Here is a 17,973-nt window from a genome sequence, read left to right on the forward strand (position 1 = left end):
ACACACCCCCACACACACGCACACACACACACACACACACACGCACGCACACACACACACGCACGCACGCACGCACGCACGCACACACACACACACACACACACAAATGTATTTTCCCACAGTTGTCCCTCCACATATGTCGCGTCTGACTAAGCCCTGCTCTACTCCTGCTCCTTGCCTTGGCTGCTGGTGGCAAAGCTGTGATAATCCTTCGGCCAACACAAGCTCAGACTGTTACAAAAACTACAATCTGAAGGAACACACACACACACCCCCACACACACGCACACACACACACACACACACACACGCACACACACACACACACACAGTTATCAAACAAAATCCGAGGAGCAAACACGCTTGTGTGTAGAGGAGAGGGGGTGGGATCTGGTGGGAGCATGGGGGCCGGGGCCAGCAGCAGTGTTTTGCATATGTTATTGCAGCAATGGGGAGAGGTTTGCATATGTTACTGGACCCACAGGGGACCAACTATGCCTGCTTTATCATAGACAGCAGCTCCGCTCCCCAACATTGGACTACTGGGCTCATACCAAAGCAAACACGCCCCTGTGCTGTGTGGGAGAGAAGCATGCCAGTATATACATATTAGGTAAACAGGGGATTAAACTCTGGGTGAGAAGAAATGCCTGGAAGGTAAGACACAACATAATAAATGCACTGGATGCATCAATTTTAAACCCCTTTATTCTCATTTTTTTACTCAGAAAGAGAATAAATCGCAGTTAAGGTGGAGAAGAGGTGGAACATCTAAAGCACAATTCAACTTCTCCACAAATCTGGAACAAACTTCCAGAAAACTGCAAAATAGCTGAAACACTGAGTTCCTTTAAATCAATCTGTTTATAGTTGCCTTTGATTTGTAGTAATTGGAACACTGATAAACATGTTTGATGTGCATTAATGTCTTTGATGATGGCATCTGATAAAATGTAATGTTTAATGTTTGTTTCACAATTGGTGACTGTTTTTAATGTAAGTACTTTGGACTGCCTTGTTGCTGAAAGGTGCTATACAAATAAACTTGACTAAATATCAGGATCTGATTCTTGCTGCCTTTCAGAACCAAAATAAGATCCTCCTTAAATCCTACTCAAAGATAACACCAGTCTCCTAAGAACGAATCTCATCCAGAATCAGCAACTCTGAAGAAAATCAGATTTTCTGCTCACCGGTATAAAAAAAAATAAAAGAGCGCTTCTGAACTGTGGTGATAATATGATGCAGGGTTGGGTGCCACCTCTGGAGAAAAACCTTCTTTCAGGGCAGGAGCTGGCGGTAATCTGGTCACACCGTGGAAGGTCGAACAGAGGAAACAAGCTAACCCATTCAAATGTAAGTTGTACGCTTTCTATTCTTAGCGCTCAAAAGCTGAGCCCACAAGCCTGACTCTGCTGTCGCCAGCGTGAGTCCATGTTTATATGGAGGTGCCCACTTATTCCCCACCACTTAGACAGAGACGGCATATGTGGGCACTGGAGACGGGGATTTAGATGTGCTACGTACAGATGGACAGAGTTGCGTAGGCACCAGGCGGGACGTTAAACCCTAAATTTACATCTGAGCCAACCAAACATTACATCAAATCAACACCATCCTGCTAAGCACAAAGCCACAATGACCTGCAAAGCCTGCAAGACCTCTGATAACACTGCACCTGTGTGTGCATGAGTGTGTGAGTGGGCATTGTGGGTGCATTCCTATGGTTCTCTGTGTGCATGCAACAGCTTATTTAAGAAAATCTGAGAGAAAAAGAGAGATGGGATGCCGTCTTCCTCCAAAGCAATCTGTTCATGTTTATTTAAGTTTGTCCTTTTTATTTGAATTTAATTATTTGTATATTACTAAATTCATAGTTTTAGCTCAATCAAAGCCAGATCAAGATATGAGGGAAACATGAAGCTTTCCCATGTTAATACTGAGTTCAGGTTCAGGTTTTCTTTTTTAGGAAAATACAAGACAGACACATGAGCTTCAGGCTCTTTGATAAATGTAGGTATTTTTTGTGTTGAATCAAAAAGAAAAAATAAATTTCAAGATTATTCAAGATTAATCAAAAAAACATGTACCTAACCCTGTTCATATTTTTAGTACGCCAACACAAAGTGAATTTAAATTCACTCTACTAGATTATTTTTCTTGTTCAGGAGTTTTTCACTCTGATATACTAAAAGATAAAATGATGTTTCACCACTTGACTTGTCAAACACAGAAAATTCAGTGACATTGAAAATGTTTTATAGAAGAGCATAAAGAGTAAATATTTTGTCGTTAATATGATAATTCTTTAGTCATAGTTAAAGTACTTAAAGCTACATCAATATACGGAAAAATGATTAATTCTGCCGGAAATTATCTGGGCTGTGTATTTGAATTAACAATGTGAAGATCAAGGTGTATTATATTGTTTTATAATGATAGAATATATTCTGCTAATATTTTCCAGTTGTAAACTATAACAACAGTTATGTTAACAGTATAATGCAAAAACCTTTACATATGAACACTAGTTTTACAAAAAGGATATCACTGGAGCTGACCAATAACAGCTTAGGGTCTCATAAACCTTGAACCAGATGTGGGAAATGCATCACGGGAATTATTGATCACATTGCTTTGCTTCACTAATTAGATGAACATGCACGATTTCACCAAGATGTTCCTCCATGTCTGCAGCGTCAGAGGAAAACTCAGCAGAAGTTCTCCCTTTCAAGGCTGTTATCTGGTCTGCATGCACTGCTGTTAGTGCCTCAGTCTGAGGCGAATAAAGAGCTGAGAGGCTTTTGACAGGGCAGAGAGGAGCAGACAGGACAGTCTGTACTGTACAATGATGAGGCAGCAAAAACAGCTTTCTGCACAGAAACGGATTTAAGGGATTTCTACAGGAAATCCATTTGAATTGTGCACATTCTTAAGAGAAGAACGAATGAAAGCGGTCAGCCAGAGAGAGAAAGGAGGACCGGGGAAAAGTACAACGAAGGTCAAACCGCTGTACCCAGAAGAACAGAGGACCTGATGCCAGAATGGTTCGGCTCGAGGAAATGTGATTAAGCCAGTTGGACTCAGAGCCGGGATTGGTGTTTTCCTTCATTTGTTTTCACATGGTGCTCGTTTTTTTCTATTCAATAATTTTATTTATTTTTTCATATATCTAAATAAAAAAAAAGATCATGGTAAAAATATGAACCAAAAAAAAAAACAATATTTAGAATTTCACAAAAAATAAAAGGTTTGGATGCAGTTAGAGGTCTAACAATAATAAGAAAACGGATTTCCTGAAGATTGTGGAAACAGAGAGTTATTTCCCCTGACCGACCACCGAGTGGCGCTCCATCCCCAGAAAGCAAAATTAACTTCACAAGCCCCCATTAGGGACAGACAGATGAATTCAGAGATTCAGTCTTACACAGAAGTAAGAGAAGAGCACTTCTGCTGTTTACAACTGGACGCTCCCAACAGTTTGGATTGACGAAAACAAACCCGCAGCAAATACATTTAAAGAATCATTGAATCATTTTACACAATCTAAATCTACAGATTACATGTTACATAAAACATTATATTTTCTCTTAAGTAAAAATAAAGATCAGTAAAATACCTCTAAATAAATAAATTTGGTAAAAAGAAGATGTTTAAAGGCATTCATGAACTTGGAGAAACACCACACGGATTTAAATGAACACAGAGGGAACAAATTATACCCAGTTAAAGTAATTTTCTCCAATCAACTCAGTCTAATGTGAGAAAATATATTTATATGACTTATAAATAACATCTGCAATCAGGAAGTTAATAGGTATTATTTCGGTCTGATGAAGGGTTATAATCTGTCATGTTTTGTGGGAGTCGATCGGAATCACAATCAATAGAAACATGATGCAATGCAAAATCTTCTGACAATTATATACATCCAAGTCAAATTAAAGCTGGGATTTGGTTAGTTTAATAAAACTGTCACTAATTCCTCAAAATACTTAAAACACGATATTAAACAGTTTACTGGTTCATGGATATGAAATGGTTTATGTGTAAATGGTGAATGAAGCTTCGCTTGAGAACATGTTAGTGAAGGTTGACTCTGGGTCAAATCTGCCCTTCGTCAATTTACATTGAAAAAAATAAGTGTGTAACTTTGTGACTTTTTGAAAGTCCTACTGACCCCAATTTATTCTGTTCCACCAAAACCCCACAAAGACGAAGAAATGATCAACCTACCTTTGAATCAAGTGCTTTAATTTAACACTGACAACCTGAAGAGCCTTCTGTGTTACCATGAATTTCACCCTTATTAGAAATTTAACAGCACTTTCTTTGAGAGAATATAAGAGGATTTAAGGGACAAAATGTCCTAACCTTGGCCTAACAATGGGCATGTGTGAGTTGAGCATGTCTACTGAGACAGAAATGCATTAAAAAGGTAAAACGCTGTGAATGATGGGGTGAAGAAGGGCAGCCAGGTGGGAAACAGGAGAGTTCAAACAGCTTTATTTCAAAGTCAGGCAGGATAGTTTTTTTTTTTCCACGGGAGAAGGGCAATACTACACACATCCACACCTGTCCCTCAGGAAAAGATCAATGCACACCCACCCAGATAGGAGCATGATGAGAAAATCCGCTCAATAAACACACAGCACTGTCGGCAAAGCTGCCGATCGATAAACACCAGCGTACAGGTGTCACCGCTGCTATCTAAAGAGCGGCCAATCAATGTTCACAAGCAGACATACCTGTACCTATCAGCAGCTGTGTGCTCACAGGCAGCCTCCATGTCTCTGTCCAACAGTTTAATAAACTCCGTCCTCCAGCCCCTCCCTCAGCGTCCCACCTTCTCTATACCTCACTCACATTCATGTAGCGCATAAAACACACCAAACAGATCCAGGTAAAATCTGATGAATATCTGATGAAGCCACATCAGATTTCAAGAAGTAGTGGGTTGAAAGAGGTTTGAATTCCCCACTTCCTCCAGCTACCAGAAGGGGGCGCTTCAGTCTAAACTCTGCACACATGTTTATGAAAGCAGAGGACAGAGCTGCTGAAACAGTTAATGTGTTTTGCATGTATGCATGCATGCATCGAATGTACAATCATGAGAGGCTTTCATGTAGTCAGTACACAAACAGTCGGCCACTAAAATCCACACTCTGGCCTTTTTCTCCATCATCGACATTCATCGTCTTTCTGTTGGAAGCGATCGACTCGATTGATGCTTTGATTTGTCAGAAATGTAATTTTAAAAAAAACTAGTTGATCATTTTTGATACTTATCTTTTGTTCGAATGGTCATTTAGTGGTTTCTGGTGCTAATGATTATCAGAAACTTGTTTTAAACCGTGTTGGAAATGTTTTTACCGGGCCAACACAACAAAACTGCAGATTTCAAAGAGGTTGAAACAGACGCACACACACAATGCGCCAACAGAATTTTCTTCTGAAAACACAATACAGCTCCAGAATCTCCCCTCTGTTTTTTAAAATATTACGGACCTACAAAGTATTTACCTGGAAAATGTACAGTAATCAGATTTTATTATCTGCATGTTCATTACGCTGAATAAAAGTTGGTTTTCAGTTCGGCAGCTTGGTAAACTGCCAATTTTACAGCTTTTTTTTTTTGCATCTGTAGCAGCTGAGATCAACTCCGTTTTAAAATCTTCAACACTTAGACTCGCCAATTCTGGGCTGTATTATTCTACAATAAATTCAGATTCTTCAAAGCGTAGTTTATGAAGTCTGATGCCTTTATTTTGTTTATAAAAATGTAAAAAAATAAAAAAATAAAAAAATTGTTGAAATACTGCTTTATCTGGCATTTTAATATAGAGAAATGTCCTTAGTTTTGAAATTCTGGCTAAATCTACACAATCATCTTCTAATCACTAAGATTAAAATGTTTAAATCAAGGTGTGACGTGGCTAATTGAAAACAAAGGGTGTCATTTGAATACCAAACTATTTTTAAAAAAGCAACATTTCATACATGTTACCCATTTCTTTTAGAAAATGGGAGAAGGAATCAAGTTTAGAAAGGTAAACATTTTTCTATATGTAGTTTTCTTTTTCCAAAATTATCCAGCCTTTGAAAATAAGAAATGTAAACATTTCAACATCGCATAGGAACCAACTGGGCATCAAACTTTTAAAACGTTAAAGTTTCAAAAGCACTAAAATGTTGCCATCCAATTGCTACGTTTTTAAAATTCTTTTAATAAAATGCCAGAGAAGATTCTGGAGCAAGCAGAGCTGCTCCTGCTTTCTGGAGTACAGTCGCTCCTTACTGGGGCTCCGCTACTTACTCCCACATATTCTTTCTAATTTACAGGGAAGAAAGTTGGACGTTTGGAAAGCGATAGCATGGAAGCTTAAAGAGTGTCACCCATTAAGGTAACTAAAGTAACACTTTAGGATAAAGTACAGATGTCATGCCAAGAGGCTAAAGTGGTAGGAATGCTAAGTGGCTGACTGCAGGTTCACCACATGAGCAGATAGCTTGAGTAATTAAGCAGAAAACTCAGCAATAATCCTAAATTATAACATTTTGCACAATTAACAAGTTTACTTAAAAACTGCCAATAGAGTTGCTGTTTAATCTGCATTTTTCACTATTGTGTATATTTGTTATGAACAAAGCTAAATCTCTGCACGCAAATGACAACTTAAATTTATCTCATTACTTGTTACTGAAGTAGAATTTACACCTGGATTTTTAAACAAATAAGAACAGGAATCTATAAATAAATGCTAAGCAATATGGCTATAATTGGAATCCACATTACTTTTGTAGTGGTAATAAATAATTGATGCATTTCAGTTTTGAATTAAAGCAAACTGATCATTTTTGTTAAATACTTTTGCTAATAGCGTGAAACTTGAGGAACCAATTAAAATTAAAAGCAAACTTATTAATAAAAGTTGTTTCTTAGCATCACATTTCCGGGTTTACTTAGTTCAAACTAATCATTGCATCATGTTTACATTTTAGCTACGCTGTCCATTCTCTGCAAAGTGGTGTTTAAATATCCTTCAAAAACTAATTCAATCTGCCATTTATGGCATAAACTTCATTTTTGCTCGTTCTGCACATAACCTGCAAGCCCACTGCAAACGCAGAGGAAGCACAAACCGATTCAGCAAACGGAAATGACAGGCATTGTAGATGCGATCATACAGAAGGACCTGGACAGGTTAACATTTAGCCACTGTTGGCCCAAATGCATCAACTTCAAATCTTTTTTCCCATTTTGGGACATGAAGGCAAACCCAAAAGACGACGAGCTCAGCCTGAAGAAAGAAGCAGAGTATTCTAGTGGCTTTTCTATCTGCAGTTAGTGTTTGCAGTATTCAGTGGGAATGAAAAGAGCAAGAGAGAAGGAGTCTGCAGCCGTCACCATGTAGAAGGTGCATGAAAAAGACAGAAGTAAAACCAGGCCATCTGCAGCCGTGTTTCTGTGTGTGGGTTCGTGAAAAAGAGGGACAGCCGAAAAGAGATATTGAAATCAACCTGTTCTTTAATAAGAAAACGTCTTTTTGAATAAGTAAAAAAAAAAAAAAAAAAAAAAAAAACGTTCAGATCCCTTTGACAGAGATGATGAAAATGTTGCGGGTTTTCTTTTTACCCCATTTCCCGCTCTTTATATTTGGACGTGCGCGCATGCTTGTGTGTGTCCATGTGTGTCAGTATCGTAGTTTCTCAGTAAATGCCCCTGGGCTTTGTGGTCTATACTGAGGGGTTTGGAGGAGTTTGTTAGTTGAGGGCCAGGTGCAGGAAGACAACACATACACTCACGGAAGATAAATGGACCGAGCACGCACCCACGCACACACACATACATGAACGAAGGACGGATAAATGGACCCGGTAGCAGGGAGGTCTGACAGAATGCCTTTTCACACCTGGCTGAGCCCAGCGGAAGGTGACAGAGCCACATCTCCCAAAGCGAACACACACACACACACAGTCACACACACACACACCTTCTCACATTGGGGAGTTCAGGGTCATAAGCAGCATCATGAATAAAATGAGGCTGTCTTAAACAGAAGGAGCCCTTTGTATGCAAGTGTGGAAGTGTGGTTGTGTCTGCGCGGGGCCCCTAACCCCCATGCCAGTTTGGATCTGTAACGACCTTCTGTTCCCAGTGCTTAAATGGCTTAAATACTTCAATTAGACCTGGGTCACAATCCTCCACCCGTTAAAGCACGCCGTCTCTCTCACACACACACACACACACAGAAACACACACAGGAGAGGCTCCATCGTCGAGGAAGATGCAGGAGACCTGAAGTCGTGGGGCCTGTCCCCTCTGCTCTGTGGCTCTCGGTGAAACTAAAATCGGCTTTTTTCGCCAAAACACGAGCAACAATTAAAGTCGGCTCCCGTCCTGTCTGCCAGCATCTCCCCTGGAACGTCTCTGTCCCGCTCCCTCCGCCTTCCTCTTTTTCACTCCTTCTCTCCCTCCGAGCCGCCCCGGTGCTAACGATGCTGCCTTTTCATTAGACAGCCCCTGCTAATTAATCTCCATAGAGGAGAGTGACAGACCTCCCCAAACACACACATCCACACAAAGTGCACGGCAAGATGTATGCAAACACACACTCTTCTTCCGTCTTCTCCGCTCCCCTCGTCCCGCGTGGTGTTGGCAGCCCATTTCATGCTTTATCACGTCTTTTAATTGACAAACAAGCTGCTCTTTTCTCTTAGGCTGAGGTCTATATCACCCCCTCACTCAGATCCCCCCCCACACACACACACACACACTGACAACAAGCCAGGAAAATTAGTTATCTTTTTAAATTTGGGAAATACACACACCGACACACAGAAAAGGGCTGATAACTTTCTGCTTACTAATGGCCCGTGTGTTTGTCGCACAGTTTTCAACTCTCTCACACACTGCTTCACAACAAACACACACACACGGTGCAACTGACATCACACGTTAGTGCTTCTTTGATCTTTGCCTTTTTTCTCAATACTTTTGCCATCCGGGTCAACCTCTATAATCAGGATTTCTCCACGTTTCACCAACTCAAACTAAACACGTTTTTAAGACCATTATGAATGAGATTTAAGACCTGCATCACCACAGAAATGTACAAAAGAAAAGTGGGTGGTTCAAATAGCAGTGCCAAGCTTTTTCGTACCAAATGCACATAGCATTGTATTGTTCAGCAACAAAAGTGAGACAGTGGCAAAGATGAACGTCGCCCAGCCAGCTAGTGATGATTTACATTTACCAATGATAGATGGAAAAAAGCTAGCTAGCTAGCAAGGGTTTATTAGCAGATAGTTAGTGTCTGCATGCAACTCAAACTTTTGCCTGACAGAAGAGTCCAGCGAGAAAAATAAACAACATAGGAGATTAAATACAAGACCTGTGATTATCTTATTTAATGCCAACTTAGACATTTTCTAGTGAGTTTGAGACGTTTTGAAGACTTCATTTTTGATAAATCAGCTTAAGACTTCTTAAAAATGTGTGGACACTTCAATAATGTATAGATTTGAGTTGATCTTGAGAGATATTTTTATGCTCACAGAGAATGGAAATTACACATGCGTAAAACTACAAATTACTCCATTTTTATGAAATCTTAACTCATCAACACTGCTTGGTTTCAAGCACTATATTGAGGAAAATCAAAAAGATTTAAAAGAACTGGTTTGAACATCACTGGATGTTTGTTGTTTCCCAGCAGGTTGAGGTGTTTAGATGCGACATGTTTCCGGTCTGATTAGACCCGGCGTCGCTGGCTCTATAAACTCTGGGTTCAGAAAGCTGCTGGCTTAGTCTGCCCATTCACCATCACCACCCTGTTCTCTTCTTTAATTGGAGCCGCTGCAGTAACAACTACCGGGCCTCACAAAAGCATTCATACACCTAAACCTAGTATATCTCGTCACCTTACAGCCACAAGTCTCATTGTACTTTATTGGGATTTTATGTGACAGACCAAACCCGAAGCAATAAGTAATTGACAAATAGAAGGAAAATGGAACACTGTTTCTACATTTCTGACAAAATGTCTAACTAACATGGTGTTAGACATGTTTTGTCTAACACCATGTTAGACAAAACATGTCTAACATGTCTATCTCAGCACAAATGAGATGACTCATTTGTGCTGAGTTATCTCAAGAACCAAGTTTTTTTGAGGTTGTGTGTTTACCAGATTTTCACGTCACTGATTTCTATTTGCATTCTTCATGGCAAAATGGCTCAAGAGCGGAAATGGAAATCATCTGCGTACAGTAATTTTCAAGATTATAGATTCCCTACAGGATTTGGGTCTGACTTTGACTAAGCCATGCTAATAAACAATCAACATTTCCATTACAGATCTGGCTGTATGTTTAGGCTTTGTGTCCTGCTGGAGGGTGAAACTTTGCTCCACTGGCGTTTAACTTCGTCCATCCTCACTTCAACTCTGCCCAGCTATCCATGCTACCTTATGATCTAATAACCACCACGTTTCTCTACGGGGATTGTGTATTGAGGGTTACCCAGAGTGAGTTTTCTGCCATGTGTATTATGTTGCAGGCATGCAAAATTTTTATATTTTAAAATTTTAAGTTGGTGACATGTTTGCTGTGTCACCAACGTGGCTAGAAGCATAATGGAAAATAGAAAACGGGTTTCTATTTTCAACTTTACTTACAAATGTAGTACCAAACGTAGTTCTGAGATGATCAAAGTTTGGATTATTGTTTTTTAACCGAACCATGCATTAAGATTTTACAAAACTGTATCTCTGACTCTTCCTTGGTCTTGGTCTGCTGTTTGTTCTCCAACATTTTCTTAAAAAAACCTCTGAAAGGTCTTCAGAAAACAGCTGGACTGTCCGGTGACTTCTATAGGTTGTTTGACATCAGAGTGAAGGAGGATAAATTCATACCTTTTGCATTTTCTTAGTAAAACCTTTAAACGCTGCACCATTTTTATTCCACTAAATAATTAAGGCCTACATTTTGTTAATTTTGTAACTGGGTTCAGAAGTTTCTGAGAGAGGATGTTTGGCCACAGTGAATCACACCAGCACTGATGCACAATCACGTTTAATCTAAGCGAATGGATTGTTTAATATTTGGTGGAGACATTTTGTGTGTTTCCCCCAAGACTTATTTTACTGGTTTTCATTAAGATTTTTTTGTTAGTTTGTTTTATTTTTGGAGACCTTATAAGAAAGTGTTCCTACAAATTAGCCAGCAATTATTGGAATTATGGTCAGAACAACAGTTGCTTTTATTAAAATACATGCAGTGCTGTCTTATGCCTCGTTTTTAATTCTAAATAAACATTTGCTGCAAAAAAGGCCCCTTTTCAATTTGCGATATATTCCTGTGCTGGGAAGTGCAGAAATTGTTGGCAGAAAAACACCTGTGCGTTGCAGCAGCATATGGACAAAACCTGGCAGGTATTCAACAAGCAAAAGTGGATAAACTTTTGACTTCAGTTCAACGTTTGTTTTGACAGAGCTGAATTATTTAAGAAAGTGACTCACTGTGATGTGGTACTGCCTCCAGATCTCTGGACAATCCTGGAAGGAGATAAAGAAACTTTTTAAAGACTTTCTACACAAAAACAGTTTGTTGAAGACAATCCTGTTTTCACACTTTCATGTAAAAACAGAAGGCATACAGAAAAAGAAAACTAAAATCTGTTGTTTCAACGGGTTAAAGGTGAGAGCGAGAACTGAAAGATCCTGACTAACAGACAGGAAAATAATACCAGGGTTTGTTTTTCAGTTTCCACTCTGAATCTCTCAGTCCCTTCCCACATCTTTCCCTAAACCTGCTCAGAAGTGCTCTCTGTATCGGTGCTGGTGTGCCGTCAGTCACTCAGAAACAGTCAGTGAGTCAGTTGGTTGTTTTGTTGCTGGTGTGGATAAAGCATTATCTCTGGGGCTTCTCCACGCTGTTCCCCAAGCACTCCGGCATCCTTTACCCGCCACCGCCGCTTCCCGCGGGGAAATTGAAAATGCCCCAGTCGCCGCAGGCAATGAGATTTATCTACTTGCATACCTACAGAGTGAGGACATAATTCAGATTCAAGGTGAAACAGGCCAATCTTAATTTGGTCTTTGCACACTAGAGGTCCTCGACTGATTTTATATTAAATAAAATGCCATTAATAGGGAGTTACATTTTTCCTGAAGCGTTTTTTGTTGGGGAATTGGATCTGGTTGGACTCAAACACAGAGAAGAACTTCGATGGGTTTCTACAGCTGCATCTTTCTCCACCTTTAATCTAGCTTTTTCCTTCAACAAACCCCTCGTCCCCGCCGCTTGTTTCCCCCCCTCCTATTTGCTCCATCCCTCCAAACCGCTGGGGTAGTGTGCTGTTGTCGAGGGCGACAGGCGAGGCGAGCGACACACTCGCGCTCCATCAACCGTCTGTCTTTAATGAGAGACACAGAAAGGCCCAGGGGACTGAGACTTGACTCTTTTTCTCTCACAAACAGACACACACTAATATGTTCAGCGTAATTTGTGAGTGTAAGGGGAGATAAAGAAAAGAAAAAAAGAAAAGTTGTGCATTGCAAGCGAGAGGTAATTATTTCAGAGCACATCTTTGGACTTGTGCTGTTTGTGGTGTGATGTGTAGAAGAGGTGAGAAGAGGGAGATACACAGAAGGATCTGATTCAGAAGATGAGAGACGAGTTTGAGAGACAGAAAGAGAGGAAAAAAGAAAGAGAAATTGGCTTGTGTGTGTCCTGGTGTACCCTCTCCCTCTGGTGTTCACCTGGTTACTCATCCATCACACAGAGCACAGTACATGACTGACTGACGAAGAGGGAGAGAGACCGAGACAGAAAAAAGAAAAAGAGGGCAGCGGCAGACTGCTTCTTCCATTCAGTTCCTCCTCCTGTAGTATTTGTGTAAAAATGGCTCAGCTAGTGATGGAGCACTGTGATAATTGTCATTAATGGTCTTTAACTGCATCTTTCAGACACACAAACAGCTGGAATGCCTAAGTTCTAATTACTTAAGTATCTATTAATGTGAGCAGCAATGTGAGTTGACCTCTGGTGACTGAGAAGAGGGGTGATTAGAGAGACTGAGGGGGTAAATGTGATTGGTAATGAGCTCACCTAGTTGACAACCCTGGCATGCGAGTCGTTATGTCCATTTTAACAACACAGTGTTTTAAAGCATGTGGAATTAGGCTGGCAGATTTAGATGTTAAATATTATTTTAGCTCTGGCCAGTCTTTTTTTCTGACTGGAAGCAATATTAATGATTTCAAGTGGACCAGCCAGAGTCCTGTGGAGGGAGAGAACGATTAGGGTGATAGCAAGGAGGCCTTCCATCCTCAAAGAATCAGAAAATGCCAGAGGAAACAGGAAACTACAGCAACTTTAATAAAGGTTTGACTGCTGCAACACCAAGGAAAGGCCTTTCCATCAATTATTGAGGAGAACGCAAATAATTTATGCCTTCATTTTTATTAAATATCTTCAGGAACATGCATGTGTTACTTCCCATTAGAAATCTTGGATTAATGAAAATAACTTTATATCTAAATTTGTAGAGATGACTCTGAGCCTAACTGTATGAATATGGAGGTCAAACAACAAGAAACTGCATCGAGACAGAGAAGACGGTTTGAAATCAACACAGGTAATTAATTCAGTATTTAATTCAGCTTATTGACTAATGCATTTGTGTAATCCATATGAATATGCTGCATTAAGATGTCATGTAAAAACTGGAAGAAGTATTTCAGAGAGATGCCTTTGACTATCACTAAATGGAGTGGCAATAATTTAGTTTGGAAACCTGATAGCACCTGGATCATTTGTCTTATCAGCACCATGATGCAGCAGTCCTTTCTTGTAACTCAGGACATATTGTTCTTTAATGGTTCCTACCACCTGTGAATGTTGTGCGAACCATGAGATTTGTCCAAAATGCATCAGTTTCTGTATTTGTAATGGTCCATAAGACATCCATGTTGCACATGGATCCATGTGCAACATCAAAAAGCCGCATTTCTGTCCTGCAGCCTCACAACAATGATACTGTTGAAACATGCTTAGGGACACCAGACATGCTTAGAGATCACTCTATGATCTGTATGACAGATAAATTCAACGTATCGAAGCAACTCAGCCAAAAACACAGCAATACCAGCAGGAACAGGCACTTTCCACTGGTTCTAACATTCTGGTCCACTCAGTGCCTTTAAATAAGGATATGTTGGTTTGGATAACAACATTTTGAAAATAAGTGCAACATCTCGAGAGAAAAGTGAAAAGACAATCATCATGGCTCTCTACTCACATCGAAGAAGTGTCCCCTCATGCTGCAGCGATGGCACTGTTTGTGCCAATAAGATCTCTCGCTGCAGAACCTGCTGAGGTGTCCAGGCTGCCCACAGTTGTTGCAGTGCTTATTCGGACATGTGATGGCCTGGTGACCCATTGAGCCGCAAAGAAAGCAAGGCGTCACCTTCTGCAGAAACACAATTAGCATAATGCAGTTAGCAAGTTTGCTTGCATTTTTAGGTTCATTATTTACAAGATGGCCGTGCTACATCGCATTAGCGCAAACCTACTTTGGGGTGAGGACAGCTCTTTGACAGGTGTCCTGTCTTGTTGCAGTTTCTGCATTGGATGTTCTTCCCAGTGTAGTATCGGTTAGACATACGGTGCACTGCGATCCTGGGACCCTGGCCTTTGTTAAAGATCTGAGCCTGAAACGACAAGAAAAGACTGATTATGAGTTGGACATTTCATTTTTTACATTAAGACCTAAATGTTTAATTCATACAAAGAAAGGGACGACATAAACATCGGAAAAATCCAAATAGGAATCTTCTCACGGCAAACTATTTTTATTTATCAAAGGAAACTAAAAAATAATCTCAGAAAGCAAAAGGAGATTAATGTGACAGTAAACTATGAACGCGAGCTAATTAATTTAATTTGGTAATCAGCACCGACCTCCTTATCTTTCTCTGAAACAATCCAACTTCCTTCTTCTTTTTCTTCTTCTTCCTCTTTGTCAGCATCTGATAAAAAGAAAAAAAATGTTTAATTAATTGCAGCACAAACATTTATGCAAAAAACAAAAAACAAAAAAACATTTTAAAGTGACAGAGGGCTGGATGTTTTTTCAACTGTATTTAATTATTTTTTATGTATACCACTGATAGTTTGTATTTACTCCAGATGAGTAGTGAGGATTGTCACACTGAATGTCAAATACAGAGGCTTTAGTGAAAAGACCAACACAAAGTAATGACTGGTTGTGAAGCGGAAATAAGAGAATATATGGTTTGCAAACATGTTTTTAAATACTTGGTTCACACGAGTCGGTACTTTAAAGAACAAACTTTCACTGCAAGAGAAAGTTGAGCTATTTTTCCAGCAGGCCTTTCTTACATGTGAAAATGTTGTGACCTAAATCTTTCCATTTGTATATATTTAGCGTCACTGGTCTGCAGGAGGGTGAATCTCTTTCCCAGTCTTAATCAATCTATCTGCACCTCCATAAACGAGGCAAGAAAGAAAAGTTTTCTTCCTTTTTCTACTGATCCATGAAGACCTTATGTGTGCAGGACTAAGACTCTCCAGGCTGAGCTGTGGAGTTCTGCAGCTCCTCCAGAGTTAGCACACTATTGTCTACTGCTCTGATAGCTGGTTTGGAGAGTTTGCTGTTATGTCACATACTTTTTAATATTCGTTCCCCAACAGTCCTCTGAGGCCTTCGCAGAACAGCTGTAAAGTGACATTAGACCATTTATACTCTTAACTAATTAGGTGGCACCTGGTTATGCAGGATTTTATTGAGAGGCATTAGAGTAAAGGGGAGATGCGCAAAAGAACCACAAACCTTTCAGGTTTTAGACTGGTGTATCTGAACTTGTGTCCTTTCCATTTGTGCTTTATTTTTGGCCATTTTTTTCTTGGTGCCAGTAAATAAATCTTTAAAAAAATATATGTGACTGCACATTTGAATCAGGATTCAAAACAAGCCACAACGTATAAACTCCACAAAACCAAACAACCCTGTTAGGAACTCTAAATCCTGTGGGATGGCTTTTGCTTCCTGTGACAGAGGGGACACACACACACACGCACACACACACGTTAACCCACAGTGAAACTGACACAATGGCAGCCCGGCACATCTGTATGAGAGTGGCACTAACAGCACCCTGAGGGAGCGCGCCGTATTCTCCTCAGGCCCACAGAACTGTAACCGACATCCAGAAATCCTAACGTTCACACAAGCACAAACACACAGACACGTGTAGCCGGCATAAAATTATGTGCCGATAGCGATGACCCACACATGCTTTCAGGAACACAGACACACCCACACACATCGACCTCTCGCGATTAGCTGGTTGGCAGTCTTTAGCCTTTGGATAAACACACAGCCTTGAGCCATAATCAAATATTACACTCTCCTTTCCACCCTTCTCTCCTCCAGTCCTCTTTCAGATTCTCTCTATCCAGCCCTCTTATCGCTATGCAGCTCAACCCTCCTTCCTTTTGCTTTTGCCTCCTCTCCTTGTTTTCTAACCCTTCCCCGGGTGAGAGGCTGCAGAGGGAGGTTATCACCTCTCTTCCCTGTCAAACAAATTAAAATGGCTGCTGTTTGGATGGGGTTTCTTTCTGCCTCGACCTTCACCTCTAAATACACACACAGACACCATCACAAAAACCAGCAACCCCGTGCCGTCACCAGCACTCAGTGTGTGCTTCAAATCCTGAAGTACAATTTTGCTTGATGGATCTGAGATAACGAAGAGCTTCTTTAAAATGAGTTGAAATCTGTAGAGTAGTGATGAACTCAGATCTGAGCTTTCAGTCACATAAAGACAATTAAAGAGTCAGCCTTTAATCACCTGAAGAACATTTCTAGAACTAAAGGAATAATGTCCCAGTGACATCTAGAGAAACTCATGCATGTGTTTGTTTTTAATCGCATTGATTACTGCAAGAGTGTCTTCACAAAGCTGCCTAAAAAAAACCAACCAATCGGCTGCAGGTGATCCAGAACGTTGCTGCTCATGTTCGCACTAAAAACAGTTGATAAATTACTCAATGACTTTGAACCAAAATACATTAAAGACCTGTTGTTGTTGTTGTTGATGTATCAACCTTTCAGACCACTCAGGCCTCCTGGATGAATTCTACTCTGCATCCCCAGCCAAAACGCTGATTTCCTTTTCTAGGCTAAAATTTAATTTCTAAGAGTTATCTTCGATTAATTACAACTAGATTATCGACTACAGTCTGTTTTTCATTGTGCTATTGCTTTGCTTTATTTGTGTTTTGGTTGTTGTTTTATTTTGCTTTTAATCATGAGAACTTTGCCTTGTTTCTGAAAATGTGCAATGCCAATAAAATTGCTTTCCCTTTCCTAAATGGCTCAATTTAGGAAAGGCTCTAAGGGTTATGAATGATGTACTATCTTGTATGCGCTTATGTAGACCTATTCTTATTCTTAGTCTTTAAAATTAACCAAGCTGCAAAAGATACATATCATAAATCAAACCAAGATTTATGATTCAACAATACTCAACAAACCAGACTGCAGTTTGCCAAGGCACACAGCAACAAAAACCTTGATTTTTGGAGACTTTTCTGCAGTTTGATGAAAGTAAAGTGAAACTCTTTGACTATAACAACCATCGTTATGTATGGAGGAAAACAGGGATGCTTGTACCATCCTAACTGTAAAGTATGGGGGTGGCAGCATTATGCTATGGGGGTGCTTTGTTCCAGAGGGACCTGGTTATTAATTAAATAGATGACGTCAAAAAGAAAGAACATTATGTAAAAATATTGAAGGAACAAGTAAAAGCAGCACACAGGAAGTTAAAGCTTGGGCTCAAATGGGTCTTCCATGTGGATAATAATCCTGAGCATACAGCCAAAATGGTTACAAAGTGGCTTCATGACGACAAGGTCAATGTTCTGGTGTGACCATCATGA

The 17,973-nt window shown here is 40.0% G+C and overlaps 1 protein-coding gene across 2 annotated transcripts in view; it reads right to left on the reverse strand.

The window, feature by feature from the left end:
• The window catches only part of zcchc7 (zinc finger, CCHC domain containing 7), a 55,015-nt gene that overhangs the window by 5,509 nt on the left and 31,533 nt on the right, over nt 1-17,973 (reverse strand). For both annotated transcript variants that reach the window (XM_014980897.2, XM_088004673.1), the window contains exons 4-7: nt 14,968-15,035; nt 14,580-14,717; nt 14,306-14,476; nt 11,523-11,558 (exon numbers count right to left, since the gene is read on the reverse strand). In XM_014980897.2, coding sequence (XP_014836383.2) covers nt 11,523-11,558; nt 14,306-14,476; nt 14,580-14,717; nt 14,968-15,035 — 413 coding nt within the window. The remainder of the gene's footprint in view (nt 1-11,522; nt 11,559-14,305; nt 14,477-14,579; nt 14,718-14,967; nt 15,036-17,973) is intronic.

The sequence above is a fragment of the Poecilia mexicana genome, unplaced genomic scaffold, assembly GCF_051168715.1.
Source record: "Poecilia mexicana isolate PSO_F unplaced genomic scaffold, ASM5116871v1 scaffold_1, whole genome shotgun sequence".
In the NCBI taxonomy this organism is placed as follows: Eukaryota; Metazoa; Chordata; class Actinopteri; order Cyprinodontiformes; family Poeciliidae; genus Poecilia; species Poecilia mexicana.